The sequence below is a fragment of the Oncorhynchus masou genome, chromosome 2 (assembly GCF_036934945.1).
Source record: "Oncorhynchus masou masou isolate Uvic2021 chromosome 2, UVic_Omas_1.1, whole genome shotgun sequence".
Lineage (NCBI taxonomy): Eukaryota > Metazoa > Chordata > Actinopteri > Salmoniformes > Salmonidae > Oncorhynchus > Oncorhynchus masou.
Window position 1 is genome coordinate 35,240,401 of NC_088213.1, and position 23,333 is coordinate 35,263,733.

General features: G+C 43.7%; 1 protein-coding gene across 3 annotated transcripts in view; it reads right to left on the reverse strand.

Moving 5' to 3' along the window:
- Positions 1 to 3,033: 3,033 nt before the first annotated feature.
- LOC135503940 (CUGBP Elav-like family member 4) overlaps positions 3,034 to 23,333 on the reverse strand; it is a 211,859-nt gene continuing 191,559 nt past the window's right edge. For all 3 annotated transcript variants that reach the window (XM_064922148.1, XM_064922156.1, XM_064922143.1), the window contains 2 exons: positions 15,254 to 15,403; positions 3,034 to 3,586 (listed from right to left, as the gene is read on the reverse strand). In XM_064922148.1, coding sequence (XP_064778220.1) covers positions 15,276 to 15,403 — 128 coding nt within the window. In that variant the 3' untranslated portion in view covers positions 3,034 to 3,586; positions 15,254 to 15,275. The remainder of the gene's footprint in view (positions 3,587 to 15,253; positions 15,404 to 23,333) is intronic.

A 23,333-nucleotide genomic window follows, 5' to 3' on the forward strand; every position in this document is an offset into this window, starting at 1 on the left:
GAGCTGGTTATTTTGTGGAAAATGGCAGCCTCTGAGGCAATTGTTGAGACACAATTAAGTGCTGAAAGCTGAAGTACAATAGCACAGGCCACCCGGCAGGCAGCCACAACAGAGGAACTGAGGGGTTTTAAACGGAAGAGTTGGTTGTCTGCTAACCATTTCAACCTGCTATTGTTTAGTACCTTTTGTGCCTGGAGCAATATTTCAAACCGGGTCTCTTTTGCCTTATCTTCAACATAATCTATACCCACGCCAATCAAATATCCAACATTAATACCCAGAGTAGCTTTGACATGGAGGGTTTCATCCTGCTTCCTGCATCTCATCTCCATCATAAATATGGCTGTGGTGATATCGGTGCCAGGTCAGCTGTCGGCATCCTTGCCAGGGAGCCGCTACAAACATAATTCTCTCTAATCTACCTTCTGTCATCACAGAGCATTCAAGGGACCATCCCCACTGTAATTTGGTCCAGGTGATTATGCAGATGACTTTTCACTTGGTTGGTGTTAATGTATAGAGCCTCACTATTACAACGTGATTAGAGGGAAAGGTGAAATAGCATGTCTAATACGGAGGAAGAGATAATCGAAGGCGACTGAAGACAAACACTGAACTGCAGGTTGGTTTGAAACATTGTTCCAGGGGAACAGCTGAACAGCTATGAACAGCTAGGTTGGGGTTCTGGAAGGCATGATGGAACAGAAGAGTGTCTATTCATAACAGAGGAACACAAAAACAAAGTCAGAAGCTAACATTCATTACAGTAATGTGGTATGATAAAAACAAGGATACAAATCAAGACAAATCCAAGAGCTTTTCGCTCACAGAAAAGAGTGGCATTGTGTTGTATTTAAGCAGCTGGGAGAAAGAGAATGAAAGTCATGTGTCTTGATGTCTCTTGTGTGATGCAGGCAGGCAGGCAGGCAGGGCTTTCAGTCAGTGACTTGGAATGCGTCCCCTCTGCTTTGGAGAGCAAGTCCCAGAGGTAAACAGACACAGGCTGGACAGAAGGCAGCAAGTACCTAATACATGCCAAGTGATTCCTTATCAACCCTTCAATCCCATTCCCCAAGAGCAAGCCAGCACAGATACATGGAGGCTGCGCTTGCTGTGGCTTCGGTCCTCGGGGGAAAACTCCAAGAAGCATCACTTTAAAGGATAAAGTAAGACGAGGTTGGACATGTTGGCGTGGAGTAGAGCTCAGAGATCAGGGTTTGGCTGTTGACTTCTCCCACTTTCCTCTCCCCTTCTCTTCCATGTCCAGCTCTACCTCCCCCTCCATATGCCTTCAGTCAACTCTCAGGGAGTTGTGAGGGAGGGGGGAGAGCTGGTGTTCTACTGAGAGAACTTGAGGAAGTGTGGACAGTGAATGACTTGCCATCTTATCCTTCCTCGAGACTCATAGCAAACATATTGATCTGGTTTTCATAGAGGGGCCAGCTGCATCCACCACTGTAAAATAGTCCAAATAAAGGGTCTCGTGGACACGAAGTGAAAGCCTGACAAGTTAAGAGTTCAGAGCTGTGTTCTGCTAGGCATGGATTGGCAGGGAGGAGCTGAATGATGGCTGTGGTATGGCTGTAATTCACACTGTGTTAGGTTAGGTTGAGTCGGATAGGTAGGTTTTTCCACAGGCTCATTATATAATATTTGAAAAAAAAGCAGGTCAGGGATGGGACATGTTAACAGTGGCATGTACATTATATACGACAAAGTTAAATGAGCTCTAAAAGCTTCCACTGTTTTGCCATCGATAAATCTAGTGTGTCTTTCAGAGCAAGTTCTGCTTGTGTCTGTTCTACAGCCGGGGAGATGAGGCGATGTTTCTCAATCTCACCAGAGCTTTAGAACGGCTTCAGCAGACATAAATATCCCTATCCCTCTCTCTCTTTCTCCCTCTTGCCTAAAACATGGTTATTTTTAATGGGTCTATTTTTTTCGTTTACTCAACGCCACGAGAGCCAATTCATTGTTATACTGTTGAGTCCACTCTTTTGGCAGTTTCAGTAGCTATCAACTCAATTATTTTCTTCTCTTGCTTGCCTTAATTTTTGTCCATTAGTCCATCTCATTTTCAGAAGCTTCTCTTTATGCATTTCTTTAATAACTTTTATAATAGCACACTCCCTGTCGTAATAATAGAGCTCAAAAGAAAACACACCATGTCCGATTTGCTTGTTTTTTTTTACAGTGGATTGTCGCTTGAACACAAAGGCTTGTGGGAAATAAGCCTCTCATATCTGCACCCTGTCCAGCACAGACACTCGGAAGGTTCATCTGCCTTTTCTCTTCTTCTTCTCCCTCTTCTCAAAAACAGTTCCTTTATAGCTGTCAGATAGTGCTGTGAGTGAATTGTACACCATGATGAGGGACATGTCCAGCGGCCCGACCGTAACATCCAAGAGAGAGACCCCAATGCCCCAAAGCCCACTGGGACGGGACAGACAAAATGAATATTTTTTTCTTTTTCATCCCTCCCCCCTTACTTTACAAGTTCAAGTATTTTTTTCTTTAAAAAAAACAACAGCAAAAAAGAGCAAATCTACTTTTCTAGTATTCTACATTTTCTAATCTACTAACTGGTGGCAAAACAGCAACCAGAACATAATAATCAGCCCCTTTACTACGTTTCCTTGTCTTTTTTTCAATGTATACATTATTTCCTTTATCTTTTTATTCTTACTTAGGCCACCGGATATTGACTTAATGATTTATTTTGACTACTATTAAATTGTAATACTTGCAGCTACAAGGTAAGAGTTTTTTAAATATATATATATATATATGTATATATATTTATATTCTTTTAAAAAGCATTAAGTCCTTTGGTCCCTATATCCTAAGGAATGATGCATGTAAATTCTCCTGGATTCTCCATTTCTCTTCTTCTTTTCTCAGAGCTCGCCCTGTCACAGAGCACATCACCTGTGTAGGCACGAAAACCAAAATGGCAGCAGGCTGGTGTGTGTATATATGTGTGTGTGTGTGTGTGTGTGTGTGTGTGTGTGTGTGTGTGTGTGTGTGTGTTGTGTGTGTGTGTGTGTGTGTGTGTGTGTGTGTGTGTGTGTGTGTTTATGTGTGTGTCTGTCTGTCCGCGTGTATGTTTAAGTTGGCAAATGCACATACAGGTATGTACACTGTAGGATGTCTGAGAGAATATTTGTGTGTGTGTGTGTGTGTGTGTGTGTGTGTGTGTGTGTGTGTGTGTGTGTGTGTGTTGGCCTGTATGTTTGTTTGGTAAGAGTGTGTTCATGTCTATATATATCGGTGTCAGTTTGCATGCTTTGAGCATAATGTGTCTATAAAGGTTTTCCATCTTGTTTAAAAAACAGCAGCAAAAAGTTGGTCTCTGCAAAAAATCCTCTTCCACAGACGCCAAAGCAAAACAGGGAAAAGAGGCATTTGCTAAAAAAAAATAAAAAAAGAATCTCCGGGTTCCTTCTCCTCCTCAGTCACCCAATCTTCTCCAGCTATTCTTCCAGCAGAATCAAGGGACCACCCTTCTTTCATGATATGTAGCAGAGCAAGAAGTCTTTGTACTTTATACTGCACTTGTGGAAATAAGGTGTTGTGGCCCTTCATCCTGTAAGAGAGAGAGAGAGAGAGAGAGAGAGAGAGAGAGAGAGAGAGAGAGAGAGAGAGAGAGAGACAGAGAGAGAGAGAGAGAGAGAGAGAGAGAGAGAGAGAGAGAGAGAGAGAGAGAGAGAGGGAGAGAGAGAGAGAGAGCAGATTCAGTGAGGTGAGGGCACAGGGGTCTTGTTCAGGGTGCTGGCTCCTGCCTGGTTTAGCACACTGACAGGCACAGCTAACAGAATGGAAAACAGACAAAGGAAAAGAAGGAGGATGTCAATCAGATGTAGAAAGAAGTGGTCTGAAGGTGGAGGGGTTGTGTTTTACCATAAGGAACAGTCATGTATGCTGTGACAGCTCTAATCCAAAGGCGATAGGTATTTAAAACAACTTTACTCTCGACTCAGAAAAAATGATTTTACTAAACGTTAGCCTGTCATCTCTGTTAATTCCTCTGTTAATAGTATTTTCTGATCATTTGTGATAATTGTAAAAAATCCCAATGACTACCGAGGGAAGTCGGACACTAAAGACGAAGGGATGTACTGAGGTCAAATAGTAGCCCATTAATGATAATATTATGATGTTAAAAATGATTATTACAAAACTCCAGGGGGAGGAAAAGTTTACGATCATCTTTTCATGCTTTTTTGTGTGTGGTGAACAAATGGAAAACTAATACTCAAAACTATTGGAAAATACACCCAGAGCTATAATGTTTTCATTGCCATAACAGTAGATATGAAATACATACTTTTTATGGATTTGTGTGCTTTTTGGCAATGGTTGAATAAGCTGGAGTTACAGTTGGATGCAATCATCCTTAATGTGTACTGGCCCTGAATCCTGGTACAAAAAGACAGCCAAATCACAGCTAATCACTCTCACAGAGCCCACATGAAAAATATCTGACTTTGTGGAGCGAACATATGCCGCGCAAGTCTTTGTTCTGTTATTTTCTCCTGAGAAATGAGCTTGTTACCATTTTATAACAGATCAGCTACTTAACTGTGGGAGATGAGATGCTGGTAACGTATTTCATATCTGCGGAGGCAAGCAGGACCATTAGAGATAAGCCTTTGCACAAAGATACCTGATTATAGATGTTCCAGCTTTTATACAAAAACACCAGTAATTCAAAGTAAGCATCTACCATAGAAGTTACAGTATAGAAGAAGAAAAAACATTCTATTTAAAACATAACAGCTTGTATTTCCAGAGGGGAGTTTTAAGTGGAAGCAACTGATGAAGACCAAACTACTGGAAAAACATCTTTATATCTACATGGATAACTACCTACTTTCACACAAATGCGCACACCCTGAAGTGGCTCTCAATTAGAGATTCACGAGAGAGACACAGCCACAGGCGAGACAGGCGAACCCAGAGAGACCTGAGTTACAGGAGAGATCGGCGAACCCAGAGAGACCTGATCCACAGGGGAGACAGGCGAACCCAGAGAAACCTGATCCACAGGGGAGACAGGCGAACCCAGAGAAACCTGATCCACAGGGGAGACAGGCGAACCCAGAGAAACCTGATCCACAGGGGAGACAGGCGAACCCAGAGAAACCTGATCCACAGGGGAGACAGGCGAACCCAGAGAAACCTGATCCACAGGGGAGACAGGCGAACCCAGAGAAACCTGATCCACAGGGGAGACAGGCGAACCCAGAGAAACCTGATCCACAGGGGAGACAGGCGAACCCAGAGAAACCTGATCCACAGGGGAGCCAGGCGAACCCAGAGAGACCCAGTGCCCTGCTGGCTGGTTATCCTGAAAGACTGCACTTAGTTAAGTCAGAGATCTGTATATAATGACACGATGTTCATGTCTCTGCACTAACAATGGGAGTTGTTGTCCCAAAGGCAGGAAGGCAGGTGACAAGCTTCGGACCAAAATAAGCCCATAGAAACGCATGGGGCTTATTTTTGGCAGATTTTGGAGAGAGTAAAAATATTTGTAGATGATTCATCATGAGACAATAGTAACTCATACATGGCATGCACCAGTAATCTATTCAGTGCTAAAATAATTACAAACACATTGAGTTAATTGTTGGGCATGATAATACTGAAAAGACCAGACTAAAACAACACAAGCAGAGGATGCACCATTCATGGTATTAGTTTCTTTGATTTATTTTTGATGGTGTTTGTGTGTGTATGTGGGTGGAGTTTGGCTGGGGTGTGTGGGGCTACACCACTGCCTGCAGCTCTGCAGTCACAATGTAATTGGTTAGCCCCCTCATAAATATATACATGGGAAGTTTCCTCATGTTAGGCAAACAAAACAATCACACCAAGTACTCCAAGTGCAGACGAAATGCAGGGAGGAGTGGAGGAGAGTCAACATTTTCCTGCGCTTCTTTACAGTTTGTGGATGGATAGATGGATGGAGGAGATTTAATTGGCTGCACAAACACAGGGTCATCTTGTCTATCACTCAACTAAAGAGCTGGGGATTGACTTAAAAAAAATGTTATTTAAGCAAAGAATCTGTCTTATGACAACAAAAGTGGGCATCAGCCCTCTTGTGTGAAGAAATGTTGGTACAAATTATAAATAATTACAAAAACACTGTTGGCATACACAGTGCCTTCAGAAAGTATTCATACCACTTGACTTATTCCACATTATGTCGTGTTGGTCTGAATTCAAAATTGATTGAAAATATTTTGTTCTCTCACCCATCTACACACAATAACCCAGAACGACAAAGTGAAAACATGTTTTTAGACATGTTAGTAAATTTATTGAAGATGAAATACAGAAATATCTCATTTGCATACAGTAGGTATTCACAACCCTGAATCAATATATGTTAGAATCACTTTCGGTAGTGATTACAGCTGTGAATCTTTCTGGGTAAGTCTCTAAGAACTTTGCACACCTGGATTGTACAATATTTGCACTTTTTTTATTTGATTTTTTATTTTATTCTTCAAGCTCTGTCAAGCTGGTTGTTGATCATTGCTAGACAGACATTTTCAAGTTATTCAATAGATTTTAAAGACGATTTAAATCAAAACTGTAACTATTCCACTCAGGAACATTCAATGTCATCTTGGTAAGCAACTCCAGTGTATATTTGGCCTTGTGTTTTAGGTTATTGACCTGCTGAAAAGTGAACCAGGGTTTCCTCTAGGATTTTGCCTATATTTTTTTATTTTATATTTTTTGTGTGAATTTGACCCCTTTTTCTCCCCAATTTCGTGGTATCCAATTGTTTATTTTAGTAGCTACTATCTTGTCTCATCGCTTCAACTCCCGTACGGGCTCGGGAGAGACGAAGGTTGAAAGTCATGCGTCCTCCGATACACAATCCAACCAAGCCACACTGCTTCTTAACACAGCGCACATCCAACCCGGAAGCCAGCCCCACCAATGTGTCAGAGGAAACACCGTGCACCTGGCAACCTTGGTTAGCGCGCACTGCGCCCGGCCCGCGGAATAGAGCTAAATACAGGCAAAAGCATCACGTCTGGTGGAGTCGCTGGTGTGCGATGAGACAAGGACATCCCAAACCCTTCCTAACCCAGACGACGCTAGGCCAATTGTGCGTCGCCCCACGGACCTCCCGGTCGCGGCCGGTTATGACAGAGCCTGGGCGCGAACCCAGAGTCTTTGATGGCACAGCTGGTGCTGCAGTACAGCGCCCTTAATCACTGTGCCACCCAGGAGGCCCGGGTTATGCCTGTATTTAGCTCTATTCCGTTTCTTTTTTATCCAAAACAAAAAAACTCACTAGGCCATGCTGATGACAAGCATGCCCATAACATGATGCAGCCACCACTATAATTGAAATTATGAAGAGTGGTACTCTGTGATGTGTTCTGTTGGATTTGCCCCAAACATAATGCTTTGCATTCAGGAAATAAAGTTAATTTCTTTGCCACATTTTTTGCAGTTTTACTTTAGTGTGTTATTGCAAACAGGATGCATGTTTTGGAATAGTGTTATTCTGTACAGGCTTCCTTCTTTTCACGCTGTCATTTACAGTGCATTCGGAAAGTATTCAGACACCTTGACTTTTCCCACATTTTGTTACGTTACAGCCTTATTCTAACATTGATTCAGTCATTTTTTCCCTCACCAATCTACACACAATACCCCATAATAACAAAGGAAAACCGATTTTTTGCAATTTTTTTTTATTTTTTATTTTATTAAAAAGAAAATATCACATTTACATAAGTATTTAGACACTTTACTCAGTACTTTGTTGAAGCACCTTTGGTAACGACTACAGCCTCGAGTCTTCTTGGTTATGACGCTACAAGCTCGGAACACCTGTATTTGGAGAGTTTCTGCCATTCTTCTCTGCAGGTCCTCTCAAGCTCTGTCAGGTTGGATGGGGAGCATTGCTGCACAGCTATTTTCAGGTCTCTCCAGAGATGTTCGATTGGGTTCAAGTCCGGGCTCTGGCTGGGCCACCTGCCTTGTCGTGGTTGTGTGCTTAGTGTCGTTGTCCTGTTGGAAGGTGAATCTTTGCCCCAGTCTGAGGTCCTGAGCGCTCTGGAGCAGGTTTTCATCAAGGATGTCTCTGTACTTTGCTCCATTCATCTTTCCCTCGATCCTGACTACTCTCACAGTCCCTGCCACTGAAAAATATCCCCACAGCATGATTCTGCCACCACCATTCTACACTGTAGGGATGGTGCCTGGTTTCCTCCTGACGTGATGCTTGGCATTCAGGCCAAAGAGTTAAATTTTGGTTTCATCAGACCAGAGAAACTTGTTTCTCGTGGTCTGGGAGTCTTTAGGTGCCTTTTGGTAAACCGCAAGTGGGCTGTCATGTGCCTTTTACTGAGAAGTGGCTTCCGTCTGGCCACTACCATAAAGGCCTGATTGGTGGAGTGCTGCAGAGATGGTTGTCCTTCTGGAAGGTTCTCCCATCTCCACACTCTGGAGCTCTATCAGAGTAACCATTTGGTTCTTGGTCACCTCCCTGACCAAGGCCCTTCTCCCATGATTGCTCAGTTTGGCCAGGTGGCCAGCTGTAGGAAATAGTCTTGGTGGTTCCAAACTTCTTCCATTTAAGAATAATGGAGGCCACTGTGTTCTTGGGGACCTTCAATGTTGCAGACATTTTTTGGTACACTTCCCAAGATCTGTGTCTCGACACAATCCTGTCTCGGTGCTCTACGGACAATTCCTTCGACCTCATGGCTTGGTTTATGCTCTGACATTCACAGTCAACTGTGGGACCTTATATAGACAGGTGTGTCCCTTTCCAAATCATGTCCAATCAATTGAATTTACCACAGGTGGACTTCAATCAATTGTAGAAACATCTCAAGGATGATCAATGGACACAGGATGTACCTGAGCTCAGTTTAGAGTCTCATAGCAAAGAGTCTGAATACTTATGTAAATAAGTACTGCTGTTTTTTATTTCCACTAAATTTGCAAAACAACCTGTTTTTGCTTTGTCATTATGGGGTATTGTGTGTAGATTGATGAGGGAAAAATATATTTAATCCATTTTAGAATAAAGGTTGTAATGTAACAGAATGTGGAACAAGTCAAGGGGTCTGAATACTTTCCGAATGCACTGTATATTAGTATTGTGGAGTAACAACAATGATCCATCCTCAGTTTTTTCCTATCACATGAAACTCCGTAACTGTTTTAAAGTCACCATTGGCCTCATGGTGAAATCCCTTAGCGGTTTCCTTCCTTTCTGGAAACTGACCTAGGAAGGAAGCCTGTATCTTTGTAGTGACTGGGTCAAAGTGTAATTAATAACCTCACCATGCTGAACAAGATATTCAATCTCTGCTTTTTATTTTATTTTGACCCATCTACCAATAGGTGCCCTTCTGTGTTAGACATTGGAAAACCTCTCTGGTGTTTGTGGTTGAATCTGTGTTTGAAATTCACTGCCCGACTGAGGGACCTTACAGAGATAATTGTACGTGTGGGGTACAGAGATGAGGTAGTCATTCAAAACTCATGTCAAACACTATTATTGCACACAGAGTTAGTCCATGCATAGTATTATGTGACTTGTAAGCACTTTTTTACTTGTAAGCACTTTTTTTACTCCTGAACATATATATTTAGGCTTGCCATAACAAAGGGGTTGAATACTTATTGACTCAAGACATTTTAGTTTTTAATTTGTAAACATTTTTAAAAACATAACTCCACTTTGACATTATGGAGTATTGTGTGTAGGCCAGTGACACAAAATCTCAATTGAATGCATTTTAAATTCAGGCTGTAACAACAAATACTTCAGAAAGTGTTACAGCCTGAATTTAAAATGCATTCAATTGATATATATATATATATATAGTATTCACACCCCTTGAGAGAGAGATAGAGAGAGAGAGAGAGAGAGAGAGAGAGAGATAAAGAAAGAAAGAAAGAAAGAAAGAGTGATAGAGAGAGGAGTATTGTGTGTACACAAAATACTCCTCTGCATGTACACACAATACTCCTCTCTCTATCGCTCCCTCTTTCTTTCTTTCTTTCTTTCTTTCTTTCTTTCTTTCTTTCTTTCTTTCTTTCTTTCTTTCTTTCTTTCTTTCTTTCTTTCTTTCTTTCTTTCTTTCTTTCTTTCTTTCTTTCTTTCAATACTATTTTTATACAATATTCTTTCTTGCAATACCCTGCAATACTCTTTAACATCTGGCATCTTCCCTAATATTGGGAATTGGTCTAATCCACAAAAGTGGAGACACATTTAACCCCAATAACTACTGTGGGATATGCATCAACAGCAACCTTGGGAAAATCCTCTGCATTATCGTTAACAGCAGACCTGTACATTTCCTCAGTGAAAACAATGTACTGAGCAAATGGCAAATTGGCTTTTTACCAAATTATCATATCACAGACCACATATTCACCCTGCACACCTTAATTGACATACAAATGATCCAGAATGAAGGCAAAGTCTTTTCGTGCTTTTTTGATTTCGAAAAAACCCTTTGACTCAATTTGGCATGAGGTTCTACTATACAAATGGATGGAAAGTGGTGTTGGGGGAAAATGTACAACATTATAAAATCCATGTACACAAACAACAAGTCCGCGGTTAAAATTGGCAAAAAACACACATTTCTTTCCACAGGGCCGTCGGGTGAGACAGGGATGCAGCTTAAGCCCCACCCTCTTCAACATGTATACCAGCATCCGGCCTGACCCTACCAGAATCTGAAGTCAAATGTCTACTGTTTGCTGATGATCTGGTGCTTCTGTCACAAACCAAGGATATATTCTGCACAGATTCTGTCAGACCTGGGTCCTGACAGTAAATCTCAGTAAGGCCAAAATAATATTGTTCCAAATAAGTTCCAGTCGCTAGGACCACAAATACAAATTCCATCTAGACACTGTTGCCCTAGAGCACACAAAAAATGATACATACCTTGGCCTAAACATCAGCGCCACAGGTAACTTCCACAAAACTGTGAACGATCTGAGAGACAAGGCAAGAAGGGTCTTCTATGCCATCAAAAGGAACATAAAATTCAACATACCAATTAGGATCTGGCTAAAAATACTTGATTCAGTTATAGAACCCATTTCCCTTTCTGGTTGTGATGTCTGGGGTCCGCTCACCAACCAAGAATTCACATAATTTATCAAACACCAAATTGAGACTCTGCATGTAGAATTCTGCAAAAATATCCTCCCTGTACAATGTAAAACACCAAATAATGCATGCAGAGCAGAATTAGGCCGATACCTGAAAATGATCCAAATCCAGAAATGTTAAATTCTATAACCACCTAAAAGGAAGCGATTCCCAAACTTTCCATAACAAAGCCATCACCTACAGAGAGATGAACCTGGAGAAGAGCCCCTAAGCAAGCTGGTCCTGGGGCTCTGTTCACAAAAAAACTGAGTAAACTATAATTATATTTGGCCCTAAACAGACCACTGTGAATGACCCAAACTTAAGGAAAGCTTTGACTATTTACAGACTCAGTGAGCACAGCCTTGCTATTGAGAAAGGCCGCTGTAGGCAGACCTGGCATTTGAGAGAAGACAGGCTATGTGCACACTGCCCACAAAATGAGGTGAAAACTGAGCTGCACTTCCTAACCTCCTGCCAAATGTATGACCATATTAAAGAAACACACTTCCCTCAGAATACACAGATCCACAAAGAATTCAAAAAACAAATCCAATTTTGATAAACTCCTATATCTACTGGATGAAATTCCACAATGTGCCATCACAACAGCAACATTTGCGACCTGTTGCCACAAGAAAAGTGCAACCAGTAAAGAACAAACACCATTGTAAATACAACCCATATTTATGTTTATTTATTTTCCCTTTTGTACTTTAATAATTTGCACATCGTTACAACACTGTATACAGTGGGGAGAACAAGTATTTGATACACTGCCGATTTTGCAGGTTTTCATACTTAGAAAGCATGTAGAGGTCTGTAATTTTTATCATCATACGTTTCTTGTAGTTCTTGACCAGGTTTGCACACACTGCAGCAGGGATTTTGGCCCACTCCTCCATACAGACCTTCTCCAGATCCTTCAGGTTTCGGGGCTGTCGCTGGGCAATACAGACTTTCAGCTCCCTCCATAGATTTTCTATTGGGTTCAGGTCTGGAGACTGGCTAGGCCACTCCAGGACCTTGAGATGATTCTTACAGAGCCACTCCTTAGTTGCCCTGGCTGTGTGTTTCGGGTCATTGTCATGCTGGAAGACCCAGCCACGACCCATCATCAATGCTCTTACTGAGGGAATGAGGTTGTTGGACAAGATCTCGCGATACATGGCCCCATTCATCCTCCCTTCAATACGGTGCAGTTGTCCTGTCCCCTTTGCAGAAAAGCATCCCCAAAGAATGATGTTTCCACCTCCATGCTTCACGATTGGGATGGTGTTCTTTGGGTTGTACTCATCCTTATTCTTCCTCCAAACACGGCGAGTGGAGTTTAGACCAAAAAGCTCTATTTTTGTCTCATCAGACCACATGACCTTCTCCCATTCCTCCTCTGGATCATCCAGATGGTCATTGGCAAACTTCAGACGGGCCTGGACATGCGCTGGCTTGAGCTGGGGGACCTTGCGTGCGCTGCAGGATTTTAATCCATGACGGCGTGTTACTAATGGTTTTCTTTGAGACTGTGGTCCCAGCTCTCTTCAGGTCATTGACCAGGTCCTGCCGTGTAGTTCTGGGCTGACCCCTCACCTTCCTCGTGATCATTGATGACCCATGAGGTGATATCTTGCATGGAACCCCAGACCGAGGGTGATTGACCGTCATCTTGAACTTCTTCCATTTTCTAATAATTGCGCCAACAGTTGTTGCCTTCTCACCAAGCTGCTTGCCTATTGTTCTGTAGCCCATCCCAGCCTTGTGCAGGTCTACAATTGTATCCCTGATGTCCTTACGCAGCTCTCTGGTCTTGGCCATTGTGGAGAAGTTGGAGTCTGTTTGATTGAGTGTGTGGACAGGTGTCTTTTATACAGGTAACGAGTTCAAACAGGTGCAGTTAATACATGTAATGAGTGGAGAACAGTAGGGCTTCTTAAAGAAAAACTAACAGGTCTGTGAGAGACGGAATTCTTACTGGTTGGTAGGTGATGAAATACCTATGTCATGCAATAAAATGCCAATTAATTACTTAAAAATCATCATACAATCTGATTTTCTGTCTCTCACAGTTGAGGTGTACCTATGATAAAAATTACAGACCTCTACATGCTTTGTAAGTAGGAAAACCAGCCAAATTGGCAGTGTATCAGATACTTATTCTCCCCACTGTATATACATAATATGACATTTGAAATGTCTTTATTCTTTTGGATCGTCTGTGAGTGTAATGTTTACTGGTCATTTTTATTGTTATTATTATTTCACTTTTATTTATTATCTACTTCACTTGCTTTGGCAATGTTAACATATGTTTCACATGCAAATAAAGCCCCTTGAATTGAATTGAATTGATTTGAGAGAGAGAGAGAGAGAGAGAGAGAGAGAGAGAGAGAGAGAGAGAGAGAGAGAGAGAGAGAGAGAGAGAGAGAGAAAGGTACAGAATATCCAAACACATTGAAGTTCACGAGAAAAAAAGGAAACACTAAAAGGTCACGTCAGAACAGCAAAAAGGGTCAAAAGTCAAGTCATTATCGATCATGATCAAACCAGTCAATCAGCACATCAGATTTACCTAACAGCCAGCAGCAATCAAAATTAATCCATTTACTGCACTTCACAAGCTGCCAAAAATATATAAAATAGAGATAGAGATTTAGAAAGGACTCGACGCCACGTCATGCAACTCACGCAGTCACAGTCCTGCAACATGACGTCATCAGAAATAAAATGACACCATGGGTTCAACTTACAGGTGTGGGAACTGGGAACGTGTCCCCGTGACTGGTGGCTACTGGTTGGCTACACAACGACCATGGAGAGGCCATCTCATGTTATGATTGGCCGGTTGGCATGTTGGGTTGGGTGCAAAACAAAAGAAGAAGAGAAGCAGTGGAGTTCCAATTTTTTTTCTCATGTGGTAAATATGATGTAGACTTTACTTTCCCATTTATTCCAGCCTATCTCTCTCTCTCTCTCTCTCTCTCTCTCTCTCTCTCTCTCTCTCTCTCTCTCCCCCCCCCAACGTCTCTGACTGACAAACCAAATGAAGGGAGGTTATTACTGTCAAAATGAAAAAGTCAACAAATCAACAAATACAATTGGAAATATGGTGATAAAAATGGAATCTTCAAAAATAATGAAAATAATGGCCTTTATTTTTTATTTTTGAAGCAGTTCTGAGAGAACATTTATAGGGTAAAATACAAGAGTGCTGCACTGTACTCACAAAGATAAGACCAGGCCAAATGGCATGTTATACATCTCAAACTAACACAGTCACACTCTAAATAATTGGATTTTGTCCTTGCATTGTATGCAATGATGTTGGTATGTACATTGAGTACCTTAGCCATTTACAAATGCTTTAAGTCAGAACGGCAGGAGACCAAACCCAGACAGACTTACCCCCCACCATCACATGCACACACACACACACACACACACACACACACACACACACACACACACACACACACACACACACACACACACACACACACACACACACACACACACACACACACACATACACAAATGGCTGTTGTTAAAGACACACTGAGGATGTCATAATGACTAGCCTGTCCTCATCATTGTCCAGGACATTCTCCACTTGTCCCTCATCAATGTGTTACATCAAAGTCATTCCTCCGCTCTTCTCCTCTCCTCAGGCAGTCTGCTCAGACATTCAATTAGTGCTACATGTCTTTATTCAAATGGTAACTGACAAGAAATTAAGGCAGCATTTATCATTTCCATTACACATTATACTGTATATGTCATTATTGCAATCCCTTCACTTTGATGAGGCCATTGTAAAAAAAACACATATTATTTACAAGCAAATTGTTCATAGAAATATACAATGGAAGCACATGTACTGGTCTTATGCTGCAATTATGTGTAGTCTCACGTATACAACCAAAATAACATGTTTCAGGTATGCAGTAGCCAGTGGAGTTTAGCTGGGGGGAGTCAGTCATGTCAGCACACTGCCCCTCCTACTCCCTCCTCATTGGCCAGCACCCCGAGGGGCTGTCTGCCATTCAACCCTGGCTCTGGGCATGAATGTGAGCATGGCATGGCGTCTGCTCTTACCTGGATGTGGACGGCAAAGGGGTCAGTAAGGTCGGTTGGCATCCTTTGGCCGCTTCAGCTGCACCTTCAGCCGCTTCATGCCTATCTGAAAACCATTCATGGCCTGGATAGCCGCCTGGGCACTGGACGGGTTATCGAAGCTCACAAAGCCTGGGACACAAAGTAGGAGGGAGAGTGAAAGAGAGAGACAGAAAGAGAGAGACAGACAGAGAGAGAGAGACAGAGTGAAGGAGAGATGGGGAGAGGCAGAGAAAGAGAGAATGAAAAGAGGAGGAAAGAGAGAGAGAGAGCGAGAGACAGAGTGAAGGAGAGATGGTAGTGGCAGAGAAAGAGAAAATGAAAAGAGGAGGAAAGAGAGAGAGAGAGCGAGAGACAGAGTGAAGGAGAGATGGTAGTGGCAGAGAAAGAGAAAATGAAAAGAGGAGGAAAGAGAGAGAGAGCGAGAGACAGAGTGAAGGAGAGATGGTAGTGGCAGAGAAAGAGAGAATGAAAGAGGAGGAAAAAGAGAGAGAGAGAGCGAGAGAGAGAGAGAGAGAGAGAGAGAGAGAGTGAAGGAGAGATGAGAGAGGCAGAGAAAGAGTGAATGAGAGAGAGAGAGAGAGAGCGAGAGACAGAGTGAATGAGAGATGGGGAGAGGCAGAGAAAGAGAGAATGAAAAGAGGAGGAAAGAGAGAGAGAGACAGAGTGAAGGAGAGATGGCAGAGGCAGAGAAAGAGAGAATGAAGAGCAGGAAAGAGAGAGCGAGAGACAGAGCGAAGGAGAGATGGGAGAGGCAGAGAAAGAGAGAATGAAAAGAGGAGGAAAGAGAGAGAGAGACAGAGTGAAGGAGAGATGGCAGAGGCAGAGAAAGAGAGAATGAAAAGAGGAGGAAAGAGAGAGAGAGAGAGACAGAGTGAAGGAGAGATGGCAGAGGCAGAGAAAGAGAGAATGACAGAGTGAAAAATAGGCAGGAAAGAGAGAAGAAAGAGAGGAGAGAGAGAGAGACAGAGTGAAGGAGAGATGGGAGAGGCAGAGAAAGAGAGAATGAAGAGCAGGAAAGAGAGAGAGAGAGAGAGTGAAGGAGAGATGGGAGAGGCAGAGAAAGAGAGAATGAAAAGAGGAGGAAAGAGAGAGAGAGAGACAGAGTGAAGGAGAGATGGGAGAGGCAGAGAAAGAGAGAATGAATTGAGGAGGAAAGAGAGAGAGAGAGAGACAGAGTGAAGGAGAGATGGGGAGAGGCAGAGAAAGAGAGAATGAAAAGAGGAGGAAAGAGAGAGAGAGAGACAGAGTGAAGGAGAGATGGCAGAGGCAGAGAAAGAGAGAATGAAGAGCAGGAAAGAGAGAGAGAGAGACAGAGTGAAGGAGAGATGGCAGAGGCAGAGAAAGAGAGAATGAAAAGAGGAAGAAAGAGAGAGAGAGAGACAGAGTGAAGGAGAGATGGGAGAGGCAGAGAAAGAGAGAATGAAAAGAGGAGGAAAGAGAGAGAGAGAGAGCGAGAGACAGAGTGAAGGAGAGATGGGAGAGGCAGAGGAAGAGAGAATGAAAAGAGGAGGAAAGAGAGAGAGAGAGCGAGAGACAGAGTGAAGGAGAGATGGCAGAGGCAGAGAAAGAGATAATGAAAAGAGGAGGAAAGAGAGAGAGACAGAGTGAAGGAGAGATGGGGAGAGACAGAGAAAGAGATAATGAAAAGAGGAGGAAAGAGAGAGAGACAGAGTGAAGGAGAGATGGGAGAGGCAGAGAAAGAGAGAATGAAAAGAGGAGGAAAGAGAGAGAGACAGAGAGAAGGAGAGATCGGAGAGGCAGAGAAAGAGATAATGAAAAGAGGAGGAAAGAGAGAGAGACAGAGTGAAGGAGAGATGGGGAGAGACAGAGAAAGAGATAATGAAAAGAGGAGGAAAGAGAGAGAGACAGAGTGAAGGAGAGATGGGAGAGGCAGAGAAAGAGAGAATGAAAAGAGGAGGAGGAAGAGAGAGAGAGACAGAGTGAAGGAGAGATGGGAGAGGCAGAGAAAGAGATAATGAAAATAGGAGGAAAGAGAGAGAGACAGAGTGAAGGAGAGATGGGAAGAGGCAGAGAAAGAGAGAATGAAAAGGAGGAGGAAAGAGAGAGTGAAGAGAGACAGAGTGAAGGAGAAGATGGGAGAGGCAGAGAAAGAGAGAATGAAAAGAGGAGGAAAGAGTGAGAGAGAGAGAGAGAGAGACAGAGTGAAGGAGAGATGGGAGAGGCAGAGAAAGAGAGAATGAAAAGAGGAGGAAAGAGAGAGAGAGAGCGAGAGACAGAGTGAAGGAGAGATGGGAGAGGCAGGGAAAGAGAGAATGAAAAGAGGAGGAAAGAGAGAGAGAGAGACAGAGTGAAGGAGAGATGGCAGAGGCAGAGAAAGAGAGAATGAAAATAGGAGGAAAGAGAGAGAGAGAGCGAGAGACAGAGCGAAGGAGAGATGGGAGAGGCAGAGAAAGAGAGAATGAAAATAGGAGGAAAGAGAGAGAGAGAGTGAGAGACAGAGTGAAGGAGAGATGGGAGAGGCAGAGAAAGAGAGAATGAAGAGCAGGAAAGAGAGAGAGAGAGAGAGAGAGTGAAGGAGAGATGGGAGAGGCAGAGAAAGAGAGAATGAAAAGAGGAGGAAAGAGAGAGAGAGAGAGACAGAGTGAAGGAGAGATGGGAGAGGCAGAGAAAGAGAGAATGAAAAGAGGAGGAAAGAGAGAGAGAGAGCGAGAGACAGAGTGAAGGAGAGATGGGAGAGGCAGAGAAAGAGATAATGAAAAGAGGAGGAAAGAGAGAGAGACAGAGTGAAGGAGAGATGGGAGAGGCAGAGAAAGAGAGAATGAAAAGAGGAGGAAAGAGAGAGAGACAGAGAGAAGGAGAGATGGGAGAGGCAGAGAAAGAGATAATGAAAAGAGGAGGAAAGAGAGAGAGACAGAGTGAAGGAGAGATGGGAAGAGGCAGAGAAAGAGAGAATGAAAAGAGGAGGAAAGAGAGAGAGAGAGACAGAGTGAAGGAGAGATGGGAGAGGCAGAGAAAGAGAGAATGAAAAGAGGAGGAGAGAGAGAGAGAGATGGGAGAGGCAGAGAAAGAGATAATGAAGACAGAGTGAAGGAGAGATGGGAGAGGCAGAGAAAGAGAGAATGAAAAGAGGAGGAAAGAGAGAGAGAGAGCGAGAGACAGAGTGAAGGAGAGATGGGAGAGGCAGGGAAAGAGAGAATGAAAAGAGGAGGAAAGAGAGAGAGAGAGACAGAGTGAAGGAGAGATGGCAGAGGCAGAGAAAGAGAGAATGAAAATAGGAGGAAGAGAGAGACAGAGAGAGAGATGGGAGAGGCAGAGAAAGAGCGAATGGAGAGATGGGAGAGGCAGAGAAAGAGAGAATGAAAATAGGAGGAGAGAGAGAGAGAGTGAGAGACAGAGTGAAGGAGAGATGGGAGAGGCAGAGAAAGAGAGAATGAAAGAGCAGGAAAGAGAGAGAGAGAGAGAGTGAAGGAGAGATGGGAGAGGCAGAGAAAGAGAGAATGAAGGAAAAGAGGAGGAAAGAGAGAGAGAGAGACAGAGTGAAGGAGAGATGGGAGAGGCAGAGAAAGATAGAATGAAAAGAGGAGGAAAGAGAGAGAGAGAGCGAGAGACAGAGTGAAGGAGAGATGGGGAGAGGCAGAGAAAGAGAGAATGAAAAGAGGAGGAAAGAGAGAGAGAGAGACAGAGTGAAGGAGAGATGGCAGAGGCAGAGAAAGAGAGAATGAAGAGCAGGAAAGAGAGAGCGAGAGACAGAGTGAAGGAGAGATGGGAGAGGCAGAGAAGAGAGAATGAAAAGAGGAGGAAAGAGAGAGAGAGCGAGAGACAGAGTGAAGGAGAGATGGGAGAGGCAGAGAAAGAGATAATGAAAAGAGGAGGAAAGAGAGAGAGACAGAGTGAAGGAGAGATGGGGAGAGACAGAGAAAGATATAATGAAAAGAGGAGGAAAGAGAGAGAGACAGAGTGAAGGAGAGATGGGAGAGGCAGAGAAAGAGAGAATGAAAAGAGGAGGAAAGAGAGAGAGACAGAGTGAAGGAGAGATGGGAGAGGCAGAGAAAGAGATAATGAAAAGAGGAGGAAAGAGAGAGAGACAGAGTGAAGGAGAGATGGGAGAGGCAGAGAAAGTGAGAATGAAAAGAGGAGAAAGAGAGAGACAGAGTGAAGGAGAGATGGGAGAGGCAGAGAAAGAGATGGGAGAGGAGAGAAAGAGAGAATGAAAAGAGGAGAAAGAAGAGGAGAGAGAGAGAGACAGAGTGAAGGAGAGATGGGAGAGGCAGAGAAAGAGAGAATGAAAAGAGGAGGAGAAGAGAGAGAGAGAGAGATGGGAGACAGAGTGAAGGAGAGATGGGGAGAGGCAGGGAAAGAGAGAATGAAAAGAGGAGGAAAGAGAGAGAGAGAGACAGAGTGAAGGAGAGATGGCAGAGGCAGAGAAAGGGAGAATGAAAATAGGAGGAAAGAGAGAGAGAGAGCGAGAGACAGAGCGAAGGAGAGATGGGAGAGGCAGAGAAAGAGAGAATGAAAAGAGGAGGAAAGAGAGAGAGAGACAGAGTGAAGGAGAGATGGGAGAGGCAGAGAAAGAGAGAATGAAGAGGAGGAAAGAGAGAGAGAGAGAGAGAGTGAAGGAGAGATGGGAGAGGCAGAGAAAGAGAGAATGAAAAGAGGAGGAAAGAGAGAGAGAGAGACAGAGTGAAGGAGAGATGGGGAGAGACAGAGAAAGAGATAATGAAAAGAGGAGGAAAGAGAGAGAGACAGAGTGAAGGAGAGATGGGAGAGGCAGAGAAAGAGAGAATGAAGAGGAGGAAAGAGAGAGAGAGAGAGGAGAGATGGGAGAGGCAGAGAAAGAGAGAATGAAGAGGAGGAAAGAGAGAGAGAGACAGAGTGAAGGAGAGATGGGAGAGGCAGAGAAAGAGAGAGAGAGAGACAGAGTGAAGGAGAGATGGGAGAGGCAGAGAAAGAGAGAATGAAGAGGAGGAAAGAGAGAGAGAGAGAGAAAGAAGGAGAGATGCGAGAGGCAGAGAAAGAGAGAATGAAAAGAGGAGGAAAGAGAGAGAGCAAGAGACAGAGTGAAGGAGAGATGGTAGAGGCAGAGAAAGAGAGAATGAAAAGAGGAGGAAAGAGAGAGAGAGAGACAGAGTGAAGGAGAGATGGGAGAGGCAGAGAAAGAGAGAATGAAAAGAGGAGGAAAAGAGAGAGAGAGAGAGAGAGGAGAGAGAGGAGAGATGGGAGAGGCAGAGAAAGAAGGAGAATGGGAAAAGAGGAGGAAAGAGAGAGAGAGAGAGAGAGACAGAGTGAAGGAGAGATGGGAGTGGCAGAGAAAGAGAGAATGAAAAGAGGAGGAAAAGAGAGAGAGAGAGAGGAGAGATGGGAGAGGCAGAGAAAGAGAGAATGAAGAGGAGGAAAGAGAGAGAGAGAGACAGAGTGAAGGAGAGATGGGAGAGGCAGAGAAAGAGAGAATGAAAAGAGGAGGAAAGAGAGAGAGAGAGACAGAGTGAAGGAGAGATGGGAGAGGCAGAGAAAGAGAGAATGAAAAGAGGAGGAAAGAGAGAGAGAGAGAGACAGAGTGAAGGAGAGATGGGAGAGGCAGAGAAAGAGAGAATGAAAAGAGGAGGAAAGAGAGAGAGAGACAGAGTGAAGGAGAGATGGGAGAGGCAGAGAAAGAGAGAATGAAGAGGAGGAAAAGAGAGAGAGAGAGAGAAAGAAGGAGAGATGGGAGAGGCAGAGAAAGAGAGAATGAAAAGAGGAGGAAAGAGAGAGAGAGCAAGAGACAGAGTGAAGGAGAGATGGTAGAGGCAGAGAAAGAGAGAATGAAAAGAGGAGGAAAGAGAGAGAGAGAGACAGAGTGAAGGAGAGATGGGAGAGACAGAGAAAGAGAGAATGAAAAGAGGATGGGAGAGGCAGAGAAAGGAGAGATGGGAAAGAGAAAGAGAGAATGAAAGAGGAGGAAAGAGAGAGAGAGAGAAGGAGAGATGGGAGAGGCAGAGAAAGAGAGAATGAAAAGAGGAGGAAAGAGAGAGTGAGTGAGAGTGAAGGAGAGATGGTAGTGGCAGAGAAAGAGAGAATGAAAAGAGGAGGAAAGAGAGAGAGAGAGAGAGAGAGAGAGAGAGAGAGGAGAGATGGGAGAGGCAGAGAAAGAGAGAATGAAAAGAGGAGGAAAGAGAGAGAGAGAGAGAGAGAGAGAAGGAGAGATGGGAGAGGCAGAGAAAGAGAGAATGAAAAGAGGAGGAAAGAGAGAGAGAGACAGAGTGAAGGAGAGATGGGAGAGGCAGAGAAAGAGAGAATGAAAAGAGGAGGAAAGAGAGAGTGAGATAGAGAGAGAGAGAGAGAGAGAAGGAGAGATGGGAGAGGCAGAGAAAGAGAGAATGAAAAGAGGAGGAAAGAGAGAGTGAGAGAGAGTGAAGGAGAGATGGTAGTGGCAGAGAAAGAGAGAATGAAAAGAGGAGGAAAGAGAGAGAGAGAGACAGAGTGAAGGAGAGATGGGAGAGGCAGAGAAAGAGAGAATGAAGAGGAGGAAAGAGAGAGAGAGAGAGGAGAGATGGGAGAGGCAGAGAAAGAGAGAATGAAGAGGAGGAAAGAAAGAGAGAGAGAGAGGAGAATGGAAGGAGAGATGGGAGAGGAGAGAAAGAGAGAATGAAAAGAGGAGGAAAGAGAGAGAGAGCAAGAGACAGAGTGAAGGAGAGATGGTAGAGGCAGAGAAAGAGAGAATGAAAAGAGGAGGAAAGAGAGAGAGAGAGAGAGAGAGAGAGAGAGAAAGAGAAGGAGAGATGGGAGAGGCAGAGAAAGAGAGAATGAAAAGAGGAGGAAAGAGAGAGAGAGAGAGAGAGTGAAGGAGAGATGGGAGAGGCAGAGAAAGAGAGAATGAAAAGAGGAGGAAAGAGAGAGAGAGACAGAGTGAAGGAGAGATGGGAGAGGCAGAGAAAGAGAGAATGAATTGAGGAGGAAAGAGAGAGAGAGACAGAGTGAAGGAGAGATGGGAGAGGCAGAGAAAGAGAGAATGAATTGAGGAGGAAAGAGAGAGAGAGACAGAGTGAAGGAGAGATGGGAGAGGCAGAGAAAGAGAGAATGAATTGAGGAGGAAAGAAAGAGAGAGAGAGACAGAGTGAAGGAGAGATGGGGAGAGGCAGAGAAAGAGAGAATGAAAAGAGGAGGAAAAGAGAGAGAGAGAGACAGAGTGAAGGAGAGATGGGAGAGGCAGAGAAAGAGAGAATGAAAAGAGGAGGAAAGAGAGAGACCTCCTTTTAGCTTTCCACAATGCAACAACAATGTGCTCTAATTTTCTCTGCTCAGGAGGTAAATTGAAATTCTCTGAAATAAGAAGATGATGACATGAAATAACAAAATGGTTCATGACATAGATATCAAAAAGCTCCTAATTGAAAAGTGTTATAGTTAGAGGGTGTAATTTGAACAAAGGAGAAGCAAGATGAGATTTTAAAAAGGACTGTCACACACTGAGTGTGGTTTTGTTTTCTGTGCATGTGTGTTTGAGAAACTGACAGAGAATATCTGTGTGCAAAGCAGGAATTTTAAAACTTGTAATTGTATTTAAGGTTTAATTAAAAAGGCTTCTGAAGTTTGTAATGTACAAAAATGTTCATTAATTGTAATCCACATAATAATTCCCATTTCCTGCAGGATTATTTTCCTGCTCTAGCAAACAGGCTAAAATGAAGATCCTACATCTTTATGTCTCTGAGCAAAGCAAGGTGAAAGTGTATATGTGTGTGTGTGTAAAGTAAGAAGAGCAGGGTTGGAGCATGTTGCCAGGCTTGGAGCGGAGCGTGCTGGGTGTAGGTGTGGGAAGGTGGAGGGGGCCGTAAGTAGAGGTGTCTCTACCCTGCCTGTGAGTAGAGATGCCTGCCTCTCCTCTCCCCTACCTGTGAGTAGAGGTATCTCTCCACTGTCTGTGAGTAGAGGTGCCTGCCTCTCCTCTCCCCTGCCTGTGAGTAAAGGTGCCTCTCCTCTCCCCTGCCCGGGAGTAGAGGCGTCAGTCTCTCCTCTCCTCTCCTCTCCTCTCCTCTCCTTCTCCTCTCCTCTCCCCTGCCTGTGAGTAGAGAGCCTGCCTCTCCTCTCCTCTCCCCTGCCTGTGAGTAGAGGTGCCTTCCTC